The sequence below is a fragment of the Pangasianodon hypophthalmus genome, chromosome 19 (assembly GCF_027358585.1).
Source record: "Pangasianodon hypophthalmus isolate fPanHyp1 chromosome 19, fPanHyp1.pri, whole genome shotgun sequence".
Classification (NCBI taxonomy): Eukaryota; Metazoa; Chordata; class Actinopteri; order Siluriformes; family Pangasiidae; genus Pangasianodon; species Pangasianodon hypophthalmus.
This window is the reverse complement of record NC_069728.1, coordinates 18,160,423-18,177,941: the sequence shown is the minus strand read 5'-3', so window position 1 is coordinate 18,177,941 and position 17,519 is coordinate 18,160,423. Positions and strand designations below refer to the sequence as shown.

Below are 17,519 nucleotides of genomic sequence, written 5' to 3'. Positions count from 1 at the left end.
ATCATTAAACGTCTTGCTGGGAAAGAAGGACGCAGTTTGCATAACGTTTCTATCAGCCATGGGTTACGTAAACCATTCACGTTTTTTTTTTAAATCCCACCAAATGTCCGATCTCCGTCCATCTGCTCGCTTATCTCATGCCAGCAGCTGCAGTGCAGGTCCACAGTCACGATATGTGGCTGTTCCTTCGCCACAGACGACACAAAACTCACACGGAAAACAAGGCGTGGAGTTTTCTCTTCGCTTGTCATTCACCTCTGAAGGAAAGAAAACCCTCAACACACAGAATACATTCATTTTAATCAGACAAATGTCTACGAAAATTGACGGATGGCCGATATGATGATACAGGAACGGACGAATTCAGCGTGTCCGGTCCTGTGTTTTGGTCGCCTTGGAAACTGACTGGGCTAAAAAGTGGTAGCTAAAGTATTACAATAAAATATGGCAAGCTAGTAAACTAGTTGTGTGCAATGTTAATACTACAAGAAACAAACAAGTCTAATTATCGTGTTATTTCTTCTCGTTTAACCATGAAGTGAGAGTGTATTGCGTTAACAGAAGAGATATATGACGGCTTTGCGTCGATCTTCTTCTATCGTTCGGGTTTCGTCTGTGTTTTTTAACGTAACTGCGTGATTTGGAAAGCATTCGCTTGCACTAATTAGTTCACTGCTAGTAAACCTGTTCTAGCGTAAACAAGATGTCTCGGTCGATGTGTGTAGTGCAGCAGGTGGTATGATTGCGAAGTCTGTTCTACAGCTACAGCATTAAGGTGTCAAAATTTACACGTAACTACGCAAAAATCAAATTTAGCTAATTTTTGTTAATAAAAAGTGAATAAGGAGCAGCGTTTTTTCCCCTTATTCTTGTTGTTAAATCTAATTCTCCACTGGGCAAGAACGAATAAACCAATTCCTACGACGTGAAATCCGTGATACCTTACAGTTATCGTAATAAATTTCTTAAATTACCGCTAACGTAACTCCGTAATATATTTCACTGTCACTCACAAAGAAAGAATTTAACTGATCCAACCTTTTTGACCTTTCAGGATTTTTACGTTTGGATTTTTTCTTTGTTAACAGGAAATTTTAGCATGGAACACTGTTACAAGTTTTCATAATGTGGTAAAATATCACATCTTTGATATCACGTCAACAATCGCTTATTGTGATATTTTCTTCACATCGTCCAGCTGAAACTCCTGTTAAACAGCATAAATTAATTATGTGCTGAAAGAGGAAACATGCTGTTCGTTCTACTTCTCTGGAACATTTAGTACCATTTATTACTTCCGTATAACAATGTTTGCACAAGGTGTGGTGGGGTGTATGTGTGTGTGTGTGTGTGTGTGTAACATTTCTTTCACACTCTGAGTCATCGATAAGTCTTGGTGTTGGCAGAGTGTATCATGTTACCGTCGAAAGGACGTGCAGAGGCAGAGTCGAGCTACTGCAGAACTTTACAGGAAAATGATGAAGAGCTGCAGCTCAGGGAAAGAGCGTCATTTTTACCTTCTGATGACTTTGTGGCAAAACAGGACACTTGAGGAAGAACAGGACGCGAGTCAGTGTGTGTGAGAGCGAGAGAAAGAGAGCGAGAGAGCTATCAAGAGAGGCAGAGCGGAGAATCGACAGTAACACGAAGCTATATTTAGAATCTTATTAGAAGAAGTCGTTTCCCAAACCCATATCCTCTCATTTAAGACTCTAGTCCACTGATTGCAGAGCAGACAAGAACCTCAAATAATCACAGGTTTTAAGCTTCCAGGAAAAATAAACCTCAAAGTCTGAAAGTCTCTTTCTTTCCGTTATGAAGCGTAGGATAGCTTGGGGAGCAGCTGAACAGCAAACGTTTATGTTAACAGGGCCCCTTCAACCACGCAGGGCTCCACTGGGTGAGTATTTCACTCGACCTGTGGCTAAAAATAGGCCCGAGAAAAATACACTCGAAACACTCGACTGTGCAAATAGCCATTTTGTGTCATTACAAAGCTTAAAAAAAATTAAATAAATAAATAAAGAATGACAATGCAGGTATAACAGGGTAGTCAATCACCACCTGTGTACACAGAACTAATTCTAGCAGCATGAAGAGTTTTCTGCATGTTTTTTTTTTGTTTAAACCACAGAATTTCGGTTTAGCTTGATTTAATTTTCATTTTAAAAAGTATTTATTCGTTTACTTTAATTAACCTGACTCCAGGGTGTTCACTCTGCCAAGCAAGGAGGAAGTAAATATGCGTGTCTCAGTGCTCGCGTAAGTGAATTGACCAAGTATTTGCGCACGCTCTTGAATACAGCTGCACAGTTCACGGCATCTTGCGCTCATATTTACTGACCACGCGCATTAATACTGCTCTGCGTGCTCCGGTCGGTCGTCCTCGTGCGCTATCTATTAACGATACGGCGTAGCTTGAGCTTCAAGAACTGGCGAAGATGTGCACTGTTGTTTACATTACGTCGGCTGTTTAAGACTATGAGATGTTTTTCTATAGGTTAGGGATGATATCATCATACCACGAAAGCACACAAAGCCCCGCCCCCTCAAGCACTTTCAACCGGCGAAGCTCACAGCTGTGTTTCTCGAACAATGTCGTCGATGCTAGGTAAAAAAAAAAAATATGGTATTGATGTAAGATATCATCACCTAACGTGCTGAGCTTATGTGGGAATACTAGCATCTTTTCAAAAATCAGCAAATAAGTTTTCACTGCAGGGTGTTACCGTGGTAACTCGGTTAGCTCGGTCCCTGTCCCAGTGAACAGCTCTAGCGCCAACCTCTCAGTAAAGCTGGAACTATCAACCATCCAAATAACTCACTCACTTGCTTTATCCTCGTCAGTGTCGCCATGGAACCCGATCCTATCCCGGGAACGCCGCGCGTGAGGCGGGAATTACACCCTTGATGGGCCACCATGTGCACATACACGCTGAAACACTCACACACACCTATGGGCAATTTATCTTAGCTAATCCACATGTTTGCATGAAACTGGAAATCCCTGAGGAAACCCACGGGGAGAACATGAAAAACTCCAGTAACACGTGAGAATTTGTTTCAGAGTGTACGGCTGTTTCTAATGCCATGTGACAGTGTTTGAAAGAGAGAAGCTGCGCAGAAAAAACAAACAAACAAAAAAACACCATGGAAATGCGATCAGAAGAAGCCAAAAAAAAAAGAGGATGTGAGTAAACAAAGTGAAAATGGTAGGAAGCATGATGTCGCTTTCATTTCCAAATGGCCGACGCTCCCGACCTCACGCCGTCATTCTGCCGAGCCTTGCCGTAAAAACCCGAGTAACACTCGCATTGTTCCGACAGTTTTGATCTATTCACCACCATGCAATTAGGTTTGTGAAAATAATTTTAGCAACTTTCTCCGCAATCACACTCAGACAAACCATTAAGACAGAAGAGGCGAGTATTTCTGACACGAATACACGAGAACACTTCATTAGCCATAAGTGCTATTACAGTACACCACATCCATTTCTCCCGAGCTTATTTCTTGCTCGCAGCACAAACAGTATTAAGCTGCTGAGAAGCAGTTTGGTGTAATAGCCCGTGAACTGCTGATCCCTTTTTTTGTTGAAGGTCGTTAAAAAGCAGCTTGATTAAACACAGGGCGCTGTAAGTGCTCAGCTGAGACACGTGTTGTCCTCCTCTGCTGCGGTGGTAAACACGCAGGAGCAGCTGCTCAGAGTCTGGTGCTGCCGGTTCCCGGTCTCGCTCTGGCCCAAAGAGGCGGTGAGACTTCACGCAAGAGAGAGAGATGAAGTGTAACGTGCATGAGTCACAGCCATGCCTGGACCCCTGGTCTGAAAATGACTCCCTTCACACTTATAAAGGCAGCATAGGAAGGAGCTCCGCTTATGGCTCACTTTATAAAGCTCTTTTTACAAGATCTGTTTGAAAGAGAAAGAGAAAAAAAAAAAACTTTCTAACTCCTGACCAGCCACTGCAAAGCGTGAGAAAGTGCTCCACGCGGAAGCTGAAGCACATCTGGCTTGTTTTATACACATCCACCTCCTGGTGGGAAGCGAAACCTCTTTAAACATTTACCGCATACTGGCGGAGCGCAATCAGTGTCAGCGAGCGCTGCTGCTTATTGCCTTCTTAATTTTCAACTCTGGTCCCAGGAGACTCCTGCAGCGCATATTTATGTGTTCGCTTCACACCAAGACAGAGAGGCCGTGTTACGAGACAAAAAAACAACAACAAAACAAAACACTAAAATGTAAACTAGGTCTTGGTATGCGCTCATTTATCCGAGTTCAAGGACATGACTCTTTAAGCTCTCTCTCTCAGAACTGGAAAGGTTTTCCAAAAAGTTCACTTTGGAGCATCCTTTAGTACATTTTCAGTGATTTTTGTTCGTTTCTACATTAAGTAGATGATGTCATTTTCCTCTTATGTGAAGTGACGCGAGTCAAATGAAAACCTTGTGTTATTTTGCATTATTTATTGGAAATAGGTGCCAGAAAAGCGTATCGTTTTTTTCTTCATAATCTTCATTTCGTTGGATGAAACTCTTCCAGCGCTTAACAAGTGTTCAGATTCCTCTAGAAACAAAACTCGATTCGGTTCTAATTTATTTACAAGGTTTACAAGGTTATTTAGGTTTATAAGGTTTTCATTCGACTCACTCCCGTAGAATCTTTTTTAATATTTACCTTTAAACTTCATGCAATAATGAATCAGCAGTTAAAAACAGAGAGAGATGGCAGGATACCACAGATTCCTTGAGTATCATCCGATATCGACGCTCATCCAATTTTTCATTTTTCTTTATAAACTACTAAGCTTTAAAATCGTCCTTTAACTGAGGCACTTCGCGTAAGAAAAAAAAAAACACAGCTTTGTTTATTCAGTTAAACTTTCACACAAAAAAATCACTTATGTGGCAAACATAAATACAAATAATAAATAAAAAGAAAGTATAACGTATTAATATAATTAAAATAAATCCTAATACAAAATACAGTCAAGTCTCTTGATTTGTGAACATTTCCAGTTCCCAAAAAAAAAACAAAAAAAAAACTCTTTTCCAAATTCAATTTCATCTTTTTTTTAGTTACAGGATGAGACCAAATTTGTTCTTTTTTTTTTTTTTCTCCCTCTGATCCACCATTTTGTGTTGGTATCTGCCTGATCCTGCTCCTGGGTCTCGGATCAGCGCCATGTCTAGTTAAAAATTTTACAAATGCAAGGTAAAAACATTAAAGCAGCAGTGGTATAATTTTGTGCATTTTCACATATCTAGCGTTCACTCTGTGTGAACGCGACCCTGGTGTGTTCTCCTCCTCTCTGTGGCTCTTTAGTCAACTGAGAACACAGCGCGCACACACACACACACACACACACACACACACTCGGGTCTGAGAGCGTCTGAGCGAGATCCCAGTCTGCTTCCAGACGAACTCTCAGTGAGGAAGTGATTCGACTCAACAGGAAGTGAATCAAACACACTGTGCGTTTTGGGTTGGAGTGTTTTTTTTATAAATATGACGCTGGTTGTAACACACAGAATGTTTTAAGTTAGACATTTACATAATTATCTCATCTTTTATTGGGTGTCAGCTCCGTGTTCTCCGCGCCCCGGTGATTTTTGTGAAGTCTAGTTGAAGTCTTTGTGTATATATAAAATGGCGAGGGGCTCAAGAAGTTTGAAAAAAAAAAAAAAAAAAAAACATTTAAGTCTTATTCAACTCCAGCTGTTTTTCCCCACAAATCTCACCTATTGCACCTTTAAGAGTTTGAGGAGGATGTTCTCAGCCTTACACAACCCTCATCTAACATTCTTTTAGCTTTATGTTGGTTCATTTAAATGATATGCTTTGAGAAACCAAATAAAACCAAACAGCAAACCAACCAAAAGTATCGATTTCTCTCTGATTCGGATTGAAAGGTGTGAAAGCGCGCTTAAGGACGCTACTACTGATTAGTCGACTTGTCAGCTGAGAAGGTAGAGCTATAGATCAGATTAAAAATGTTAGGATTATGCAGAATTACTGATTTGAACCAGTTTAATTCAATCACGACGATCTCAAACAAACAGAACTGACACACACACGGGTAACGACGTCATTTTAACGGATCCGTGCAAGTGTTTAGTTCGAGTGACGAGCCAGAACTTGGTAAAGTCTCTGTATGTTGTGTTCAATGCTAAAACTACAGGGAGATCCTTTCTGTTCACCCACGCAGTTCTGCTCCATCTAACTGCACTTCCTGCCTCTCGAATACACTGATCGAGATGTTAAAAAAACAAAAACAAAGCAGCTGTTTTCTACACTTCGAAACACAGCTTAGAAAAACACTAATGCCTAAAGATGCCTAAAGATAAAGAGTCCAGGGAAGTTCATTAATAAACACACGAGGGCATCATATTTTCAGCTAAAAAAAAAAAAGAAACAATACAAAGGAAAGCATTATCTCAAACACAAGTCCCTGACTGTAGCCCAGATTTCAGGCGCAGTCTTGAACACATATTGCGAGCTCAGTCTTTGATAACATCTGGGAAACTCGCACCAGCAGCTTTCGGTAAGGCTTCTGTTTTTGGCTCGCTCGGTTTTAGCAGAAGTTCTTTACAGGGTGATCTGATTCATGTGTTCCTCTTTCAGCTCACACAAACTTTATATGGACTCCCAGACTTATTTCATAATCGCTCTGAGCGCACTGTGAGAAACAATAACACACACACACACACACACACAGTTCAGGAAGTGCTGGAGGTCAAAGTCTCAGAGGCGGTGTCACCATTATAGCTAGCGCACAGATTTAAGGTCAGGCGGTTTGGTTAATCTTTATGACGAAAGCCCTAGCACATGTTGAAATGGCGAGTACAGGAAAGAAAATCTGACGGCTGGGTATTAATAAAAAAAAAAAAAAATAAAAATAAAAAACTAACTAAAAGTTATATTAGATATTAGGATGAGCGAGTGCATCTTTTCTGCAAATGCTGCATCACAGTGTGTAACACACTCGAAGGAAAGCGCTATCCGCCCTCTTCCGCATACACGAGCTCACTGACGCCTGTGATTGGCTAGCGTCGCTCTGATTGACAGGCGAGAGAGAGAGAGTATGCCCCTCCCACCAATTTTGCTCTCTCGACTCCTGTGGCATCGCCGGGATTCAAATTCGCGGTCTCACGCCATACATTTATACTCACGGCAAAATTTAGAGAGACGAGAAGTTCATATGTCTAAACACACACACACACACACACACACACACACACACACACACACACATATATATATATATATATAGCCTATAGCACAGAAAAAAAAAAGTCTCTCACTTCCTTTCCCATTCATCCCCCCCTCCTCCATCCCTCTTTCACATAATGCAGTGTTCCTAGTGACTCACATAAAAACAAAACGTTGTGTGTCCGTGCGTGTTGGACAAGGACGAGCAGCGCTATTTTAAGACAACCACATTAAAAAAGGGAGATCGATTTAAGTGTTTCTCGCACACACACACACACACACACACACATGTTGGCTCGCTCAGGCATCACGCCACACCCCTGGAATAAGCGCAGCATCTGCCGTGCTGCAAGGACATCTGTCTCTGTTCACAGGACTGTATAAAGCGGTGGAGAGGTGGGGGTGGACACATCACGGTCGATTGTTCTGGAGGTGGAGGAATCAAACACACACACACACACACACACACTTCTCTCTGAACACTGCGAAAGAAAGAAACCATCCCCCCCAACCTACACCTCCGACAGAAAACAAGACAACACTGATTTAATTCCTGAAGCCCAGAGAAGTCAGCACGATACACAAACCAGGACGCGTTCCAAATCACACGCCGTCTTTACGACTCGTTTCCTTAGCGCTTTTTGAGAAGCACAAAAATCTTCAGGGTGTCCATGCGCGAACATCTAATGTGACCGTACGGTAACAATTGTACCGTGGTACAATAATAACACACAACATGACAGATGTCAATCATTCCATTAACACACACACACACACACTCAAAGCACTCTTTGTCATGTCTCTGGTTTTATTCTACATCTTTACAACCAAATAGCACAAACCTTAAATCCTCATTTCCACTGTTTTGTGTGTAGATGGGTAAAATGTATGTTTTCGAAAACGGTGATGTCACAGCGTCAATCATTTGCGTGTTTTATAAATGCGCTAGGACTCTGTTTATCGCGGCTGCAGTCCAGGTTGTTCCACTTCTTTCCTATCACACAACAGCTAACACGCTCTTCGTGAATCCCGACCGCTGCTTCTGTGTGCACTCAGAGGAAAGCGCTATCTACCCTCTTCCGCATACACGAGCTGACAGATTCCTACGATTGGCTAGTGTCGCTGTGATCGACGGAGGAGACGGAGTATGCCCCTCCCACCAAGACAGCGAGTCCACAGAGGGATGGTTGTGGCATCGCCGGGATTCGACCTCGCGATCCCCTGACGACAGGGTGAACACTTTTCTGTAACATCGCTTGGTAGCCTGCTGTAGCGTTCCCGATTCGATAACGTGTTCGTCATTTAATTTCACTTCATACGCGCGCTTTTAACGTTATTTATTAAGGTGCCTGATGTAACACCATGGCGTACGAACACCATGCTGGCGTGCTCATGCGTGCGTTTCCAAATCGTTTCTGCGTATGAATGTAGATGTTCTCGAAAACGCTATGACAGCTACGTTTTCAAAAATATCCGTTTACACGTCTGAGTCTGCGGTTGCGTCCTCGTCCCCGAGAAAACAATTTTCTCCTGATGAACAGAACACGTTTATAGTTCTGTTTAAAGGAACTGAAGAGTAGTGATGAACAAAGGAAGAGGACGAGGAGGAAGAGGAGGAGGAGGAGGAGGAAGAGAAGGAAGAGGAGGAGCTGCTCTTACCTGAGGCCTGGCCTGCGGGGAGTGCGGTGAGGAAGAGGAGCAGCTGCAGTGCCACGATCACCAGAGCGTGTGAACGCGTGGCCATCCCATCGCACATCTTTCAGCCCTGCTGCACCTGCACGCCTAGAGTCCGCTCCGGCTGAACCTGACCACACACACACACACACACACACACACACACACACACACACATTTTAAATGTGAAGCTCAACTGGCAGGCAGCCAGACACAAAGCAGAAGGTTCTAGAGGTTTTATCCGGGGCTAGTCGACAGGAAGAACCCGCGTGTGTGTGTGTGTGTGTGTGTGTGTGTGTGTGTGTGTGTGTGTGGCACGCATTAACAATTCAAGCTACAGCCGGTATTTGAAGCTCTGGATGAATCATTTATCAATAGAAGTGCAATCGGAAGAGGAGACGGATACAGAAATGTCACTGAACCTGTGCGATAAGAAGAGAAAGATCCCTTTCTCAGGATTAAAAACAAAAGGAACGCGCAATTAAAAAACGACGTAAACTGAACAAAGCCAAAATCACAGCTAAACGTTTTCCGAGCGTTAAAACCACACTGTCGTTTTCTCTCTTACGCTGGGAATTACGACGATATTGTACAGACACCAAATCCGATACTCAAGATTGATATCGAGCCGATACTAATCTATATTTGTAATCTATATTTCTACTTCTGCACTTTAGCTACGCTTTATTATGTTTGTTTGTATGTATGTGTATGTCTGTTTTTATTTTTTTTTTTTAATTTTTTAACATAGTTTGCATTTATCTTGGCATTCAATGTGGACAGCAAAGAAAGAATTTTATTGTACAGGGAAACTTGGTTTTCCTCACTGTGCACATGACAATAAACGCTTTGAATCTACCAGCCAAAAAAAAAATAAATAAAATAATTGGTATCTGAGCAAATAAATAAATAAATAAAATAAAATGTAACAAATTCAATACAAATAAATAAATAATAAATAAAATTCAATAAAATTTAAACTCATACTTTATACTTCTTTTTATATTTGCAATATACATGATGTTTGTAAGCTCGTGTAAAAGCCCTATTCGGATCGGATTAGTTTATCAAGGGGACGTCGGTAATCGTTATTTTACACGCCTCCTCAGAGATAAAACTCACATCCAAACAATAAAATGAGCACAGGAGGAGAGAGTTTTTACCGAGTTGTATTTTCTACGAATGGGGACGTTTGCGTCATGTGATTATACGATCATGTTACCTAACCACTTTCCTTCTCCTTCTGCCGAGCTACACTCCTGAGCTGCCGGTGATCCAGACCTCCCCCCCTTCACTCTGGACCTGTCCACCGGCAATGCTTCATACTGCCACGAAAACGCTTCAGCTGTTTTCCATGGACTACACCAACACACATTGTGCTCACACACACGCACACTACAGTGTAAACCCATATGAGGATGGGTTCTCTGTTGAGCCTGGTTCCTCTCAAGGTTTCTTCCTATCACCATCTCAGGGAGTTTTTCCTTGCCACCGTCGCCCTGCTTGCTCATCAGAGACGGCACACACACACACTTCACTTTACTTTTGTTTGTGTAAAGCTGCTTTGAGACAATGACCTTTGTAAAAAGCGCTATACAAATAAAAATGAATTGAATTGAATTGAATGTTCCGTTCACGACGTGGCGTCCGAGCGGTCGAAGAGGCGCTGGAGTAGAGACGCGAAGAGAAGAGGAGAACCAAGATTCCAGCATCAGTCTGAACGCACAACTCATAATCACACAGATTCACACGCTACGAGAATAAATACAGCAAGAAGCAGCAGTCAAACATCTTTTTTTCCCCAACATGAGGAGACATCTGCACATAAAATCACGGACGCGTATCCGGACTAAAGGGATCACACGAGTGCTGAGTTTGGTGAAAAACAGAGGGTCTGAAATCGTCTCAGAGGAGGACGGAGAAAAATGCCGACATGGCCGATCCGGACAGAAAAAAAAAATAAATAAAAAATAAAAAAATCAGTATGCAGTAAAACCTGTAAAATGAGAAATTATCCCAAGACCCGATGCACATTTAAAAAGGGCTTAAGGTGTGTTTATTTCCTGCATTTTTAAATGAAGCGCTTTCATTAAAAAGAATTCGTTTAAAGCTTAGTCGTTTTTAAAGAAAGAATATTTGAGGGGTATCGATATCAGCTGATTCATAAGAATTCAGTATCGGTATCGGAAAAGAAAAAGCGACATCGTGCCACCTCTATTATTATATTAAAAATTTTTTTTAAAGTTTTGTCACACTACGTTTTCTAACAGATTTCATTTATTTTCTGACGTTTATGTTTTTTTTTTTTAAACAGCATTTATGGAAGCAGTTGATTGTTGCAATGTTTTCAGTTTTAAATAATTTATTTTAGTAGACGTTACTTAAGTCTTTTTTTTTTTAAATCGCAGCACCACTGGTAGTTTGTCAGCAAACCTGTATTCTGTGTTTCGCAGAAATGTTTTATATTTTTAGCGCCTTTCACACCGCTTTAGTTCCAGAGCTAAATTTACAGTACTAAAGTACAGGGCGGTTTTGCGTGAACTATTTCCCAGTACCGTTTAAAGGGCTGCATTCGCACCGACAGCGGGCACTAGGAAGTGACGCAAGCCGGTCGACAGCGACGTCATTTGTGCGCGGCGTTCAACAACGGAAACAAAGAAGAACAGCGTAAACAACCGGAGGATGGAGGACGCTGTGATCGGAGCTGTGTTTCTGTCGTGTCTCGCGTCCATCTATCGCTGTTCTCCATACTTGTGAAATAAGTTTTAAATCATGGCGGGTGAGGGCGTTTTCGTACGCGTTTGGCCAATCAACGTCTCCTTACGTCACGTATAGTATCAGTTGTTAGAGGTTAGACCCTGCTCCGGAGTAGGAGCTCATTTGGTTCTCGAAAAAGGCAGTCAGTACTAAAATCACACCCAGTTCCGGAGGTGCGAAAACGCCAAAAAGTGGGTAGTTCCACAATTAGTTCAGGTACTATGAAAAGGTTCCCGCGGTGCGGAAGGCCCTTTTGTTATTTCTGTCACATCTCGCACCTCTACATGCACCTTCTGCAATAAAGCCTGCATAGGACGTCATACCGAATCAGCTTATTTCCTCCTCTATCTTTCCATCTTCTTCTCCTCTTCCTGTCTCGCTCTCTGACACATGAGCAACAAAACAAAGTGATGCTACGCTTTCAGAAAAACAACCTACTACACCGTACAGTTCAGGGTACGAACACTTTCCCCCTGTACAAAACGTACGTCTTTTGTCTTTAGACAGTTTGTAAAGATAAACCTGCTGGGTTTGGATCAGCGCAAGATCTACTTCCATGTGGGAATTTGCATCATCAACCAATACCACGCCTGGCTGCATGGACCTCAGGAGGACGAGGAGGCGGTGCTTCGTATCGTAGCACAGGAAGCCTTCTTTTTAGCGGTGTGCAGCCAGATGTGAGATTGTTTTTACATAACACTTCCTGATCGAGTATAAATTCTTTTCATTTCAAGCATACCTGAACTTATCCTGATCAGAGTTTAACCTCGTGTATTTGCGCTTGTAGTTAAACGGATAGACAGACTGAAATCTGATCGCTGTACTGTAAGATAATATTAACTGCGGCTCAGAAAATTCAAACACCGACTCGTATTAAATATTTTTATATCGTTCGAGACGAGGCGACGTGTCTGGGCATCGTACGATACGTTCAACAGGCTGTTATAAAATAAAATAAAGTCATAAAATACAGCTTTTATTACATGTATTAAAAATGAACTTCATCAAGCCCTGACTTCCTCCTTTGAAAGAAAAGCAGCTTTCTCTTTAACTTTACTCAGATCAGGAGTTGTGCAGCAGGGCCTGAATTTCGTTTTTGACACATCGGGCTAAATTAATAATCTTCATTTATTTATGTCTACAGATTTTAATGTACGGTGGTTTTCAAAACAACTTAATAACAAAATCACAGTCTAGTTTGGAAACTTGTCTGTTCAACTGAACAACAAAAATTGGCTCATATTCACAAAATAGCCATGAAAATCGTAGGAATAAAACAATAGGAGCCCATAGAGACTTTATATGAACAGGCAGTGATGAGAAGAGCAATAAGTATCAGTACTGACTCCGAACATCCTGAAGAGACTGAGAATGCCAATGTGTAAAGCTAACAGACTCAAGCTTTCATTTCTTCCTGCCTCGATAAAACTGCTGAATTTTACCAAGAATAACGCACTTATAGCATATTAGCACTTTACTGTGTTTTTCACTTTCCATATCTTGCATTTTATATTTATATATTGTTGTATTTTAATGTATGTTTTTAACTGTTTGATTTAATTTGTTTTATTTATTATTACTGTATGTTCAGAGCAACACTGTAGCACTTTGCCCAAGACAAATTTCCTTTCGGGGACAAATAAAGTTTATCCTTATCCTTATCCTTAAACTTTATCATGCTCTCCTCCTCCAAACTGACATTAAGAACTGTATTAAAACTCTACATTAATGCGGGTGAAACGTGGGTCGTTACGTGAGAGACGATGAATATCAGTAAGCAGGAGACTATTTTTACATACTGTCTTATGTCCATTCATGTTAACCTTCGATAAAACGCGCATTTTAAGACGGGGAGATGATGATGATTTCCTCGCGCTTCGTCGCTGATGTGTTGAGTTGGCAGGCGCGCTCTATCCGCTCACACTCTATAAAGAGAAAAACAGCATTTAATTAATGTTAGATACTATCTTCACAAGCAGCTCATTTATGACTCAGAATATTCGAGCGTGTCACACGGTTTTGTGTGAATAAGACGAGTGCGACGCAGGCCACGGAAAGCGCGCTGATGCGCTACAGCGACAGTCAGAGACGGCCGGCTGTTTGTGGAATTAGACTCTAAAATAAAGATGGACTGTTTGAACCGGTGATTTCTTTTTTCATAATTTGATCTGAGATGAAGCGAATGCATTTGCGTGGGAATTTCTCGCATTATAAAAGGTAAACGGCTCTATACCATTCGTTTGTGCTGATTTGTGCCGCAAAAACGAACGTTTGTGCTGATTTGGCGTTCAAGATATTAAACATTCTTTTTTTTTGGCTGTGTGACGTCACTCTCCACGCCACGTCGTCCAAATCGTATCAAACTGGTGCCGTTCGTTTGCGCTTGAATTGTGCCAGTTTGTGCTTTTAAAACAAACGCGGTTACAAGGATTTTTTCTTAAATATAACAAACTGCTAACCTTCCTTCAGGTGCCGTTACGTCACTCTCCATCCCACGTCGTCCAAATCGCTCCAAACTGGCTATTCGTTTGTGTTCTATCACGTCGTGCCATTAACACAAACGATGTAACTTCCCTTCATGAGATACAAGAAGAACGTTTTCGGGAGCGCTGGCGTCACTCTTTACGCTCTCGCGGTACTTTGGTGTCTACGCCGATCGGTCTGCGCAGCGCCGCGTGAAGTCTAAACATAGCTAATGTCTAAAGACGGGAACAAGTTATGTTGTTTCTTTCTACGGCACAAAACGGAAGCGATTTAGACGACGTGGGATGGAGAGTGACGTCAGCGCTCCCGAAAACGTTCTTCTTGTATCTCATGAAGGGAAGTTACATCGTTTGTGTTAATGGCACAAATCGAACACAAACGAACGGCGCCAGTTTGATACGATTTGGACGACGTGGGGTGGAGAGTGACGTCACACAGCCAAAAAAAAGAATGTTTAATATCTTGAACGCCAAATCAGCACAAACGACAATTTATTTATACGAGGTGCCAACTTCACAGAGCCAAGGTAAACTTGCGGGAATAAGTTTAAATTATGCGCAATCCCCGCAAATCCCGCGCCGAAATTCAAGCCTTGTGCAGGATTGAAAATTTAATTGTATCGAGACGTCACTGTATCGTATCGTTTTGCGAATCGTTAATCCAAAAGAAGATTTTTTTTCCTGGTTAACAGTCTTTAGGTTTAATTCCTGGCTTCATTACGTCTATTCCGCAGGCATTTCTAACAGCGTTAAACTGCACACACACACACACTATAAGAAACTGTGTTTACTTTTATATAACGTGCTACTCTTGAGTACTCAGGACAACGTTTCAACTGCGTCCGTCATTTTTTCTTACGCGTAACTGAGTCATTTGTGGGTGTTTATTCAGCACGGCGCACGTTACGTGTGCGTGTTGTTCCACCTTCGTACACCTGCTGAGGATGTGGAAATATGATTTCTGCGCTGTGATGGTTGGTACGGGCCCAGGTGGCAGGATGAGGGAACGCCCGCCCGCAAAGATACCAGTCTGGTGCTCCCACTGCGCTCTCCGGCTCGCCGCAGGACGTCCGCGGAAAACACGACAAGCGTGACGCAGATTTCGCTGGCACTATCGGGACTGCATGCTGTCACGTTCTCACACACACACTCTCACACACACTCTTTAGGCAGCAGGAATGGAACAGACTGCAAGTGATAGAATTCACTCTTATGAAAATAATGAAGAAAACAAAGCATGGACGGATTTTTTTTTCCCCAAAAAAAAAAAATTAAGTAAATGAGTCAGAAAGAGCCTACATGGATCGCTTTTGTTCACAGAAAGGAGACGATCAGTTGACGCTACAGCTAGGAGATAATCAGCTGGTCTTTAGTCTTTGTCGAAGGTAATGAATCACACAGCGAGCGCATCGCTTAGTCGCCAACTCTCTCTGGCGTACTACATACATCTTTATTCCTTTCTTCATATTCACCAAAAAAAAAAACTTTAATCCTGTCCATGTGTTAGACAACTCCATCTGAGCGACAGAGCTTAGCAATGACTCACCACATTTCATGGAAAAAAAAAAAAAACAAGCCAGAAGAGAACACGTCAGTTACGCCAGCGAAACGATAAACACCGAGTTCTCCTTACAGCTCTTCGGATAAATACGAAGCGAAGGGACAGAAAAGAAGAAGGCGCATGAAGAGCCTGTCTACGTTAAAATACAGAAACTTTATTCATCAGCGCGCGCTGGTTTCACCTCAGCTCTGTAGGATACGACACAACGAGAAGTAACATCACGCATCAAGTTTTACGCTTTTCCCCGATGCTGTGTGTCAGACAGTAAAAGGGAACTAACTGCAGGTAGGGAGTAAAGTCGTGAACGGGGGAGTGAAGGAACGTCAGACCACGTGCGTCACAGAAATCCGAGGAATCATTCGAGACAATTTTCTTTATCGCGTCAGACCTAAATTATAACTTGTGTATCAGTGTCGCTTTGTCATTCATCACGTCTTGCGAAACTGCGCCTCAGTCGCACACGTACGTAGAAAAAGAGCATCAGGCTGCCATTTTGTAGCGTCACTGGCTTAACTGCTGCTAACAAGTTATTTAATTGGATTAATCTACAATCACGGCTGTAATTCTGTAACAGTGTCGCTACTGCGGTGATTAATAAACCTAAACAAGCTACAAGACCCTCATGATCAGTGATCGCATCATCACTTAACGACTAAACATTAACCGTAAATAATTAACAACAATTTATACGTGATCTTCAAAAGCGTCCGAGATTTATACTGTAATGAAATTTTCGTTATTGCTTTCCTACATTACCCACAATGCCGTTCGACTACTCGTTGATATCGGTGCAGCCCTCGCTTCATCTCTACCTCAAGAGCGGGATGCAGCGGCGCTTTAGTCCTTTAGTCCTTTCCTCTCATCATCAGGACACTCTAATCAAACAGATCAGCTTCCGATGATGTCGACTTTGTACGCTAAAACCGGCGTCGACGTCATCGCGCTCGTCGTCTCGTACATCGCTAACTACCCGAGCCGAGTCTTTGTTTTAACACGTTTAGCTGCGTTGCATTCTGGGAAATTTGCACTGCGTTGGATTTCTGATTGATGTGTTATTTACATATTTCCTCGACAGTTCATGTTAGCTGTAAAACAAAACAAAACAAAAAAAAACAACAAACTTTTTCCAAAGAAAAAAAAGAACTGCTCTTTTGTTGTAGCACATTTCAAGGTGTTAAGGTTCACTGTGATCCACACACACACACACACACACACACACACACACACGCAAGCTATCTCGCTATCTCCCGAGCAGATCAGATCAGTGATGTCTTTCCGAGTCAGAAAGTGAAAGTAAAAGCGTGTAAGACGCATTAGCGTAGAGCGGCGATGTTTCCGGGCGGCTCCGATTACGCCGGGTTTTTGTGTCACGCTCCTGAGGAGCCTTAAAGTTAAAGCGGTTAAGCGTTAAAGCTGCCGTATGCGATCTCGGGAAAGCGGTTCTATCGGATATTCGACTCCGTGAAACCCGATCGTCACTGTGTCCGCTCTGATCAGTCGCCGCGAGCGACACAGAGCAGATAGATCGCGTCTCCGCGGAACGTTAAAGCGGACGTTATGACTTCTGCGTGACGTTTAAAGGACGTGTAAGAAAAACAGGAAGAACCTGAACAACAGAACGAGAATGGATTTGTTTTCCGTGTCGTTTCATGAGGAATAAAAACGCTCGTGACGTGCCGTTTTAGGAAAACAATCAATGATGTTCACTGTTCCCGCCCTGACGTTGATTATTTTCCTCCAACATCTCGTCCTGAACATCTTCGTTCCTTTCTTACGCTGCGGCGAATTTTTTTAAATTTATCTCACAATGATACGTCGTACTTTTTATCCG

At 42.2% G+C, this 17,519-nt stretch overlaps 1 protein-coding gene across 2 annotated transcripts in view; it reads right to left on the bottom strand.

Moving 5' to 3' along the window:
- The window catches only part of susd6 (sushi domain containing 6), a 42,795-nt gene that overhangs the window by 20,814 nt on the left and 4,462 nt on the right, over positions 1-17,519 (bottom strand). The window contains exons 2-3 of one of the 2 annotated variants that reach the window (XM_034313802.2): positions 13,444-13,569; positions 8,873-9,017 (exon numbers count right to left, since the gene is read on the bottom strand). In XM_034313802.2, coding sequence (XP_034169693.2) covers positions 8,873-8,969 — 97 coding nt within the window. In that variant the 5' untranslated portion in view covers positions 8,970-9,017; positions 13,444-13,569. The remainder of the gene's footprint in view (positions 1-8,872; positions 9,018-13,443; positions 13,570-17,519) is intronic. The other variant, XM_026923311.3, reaches the window with a different exon arrangement.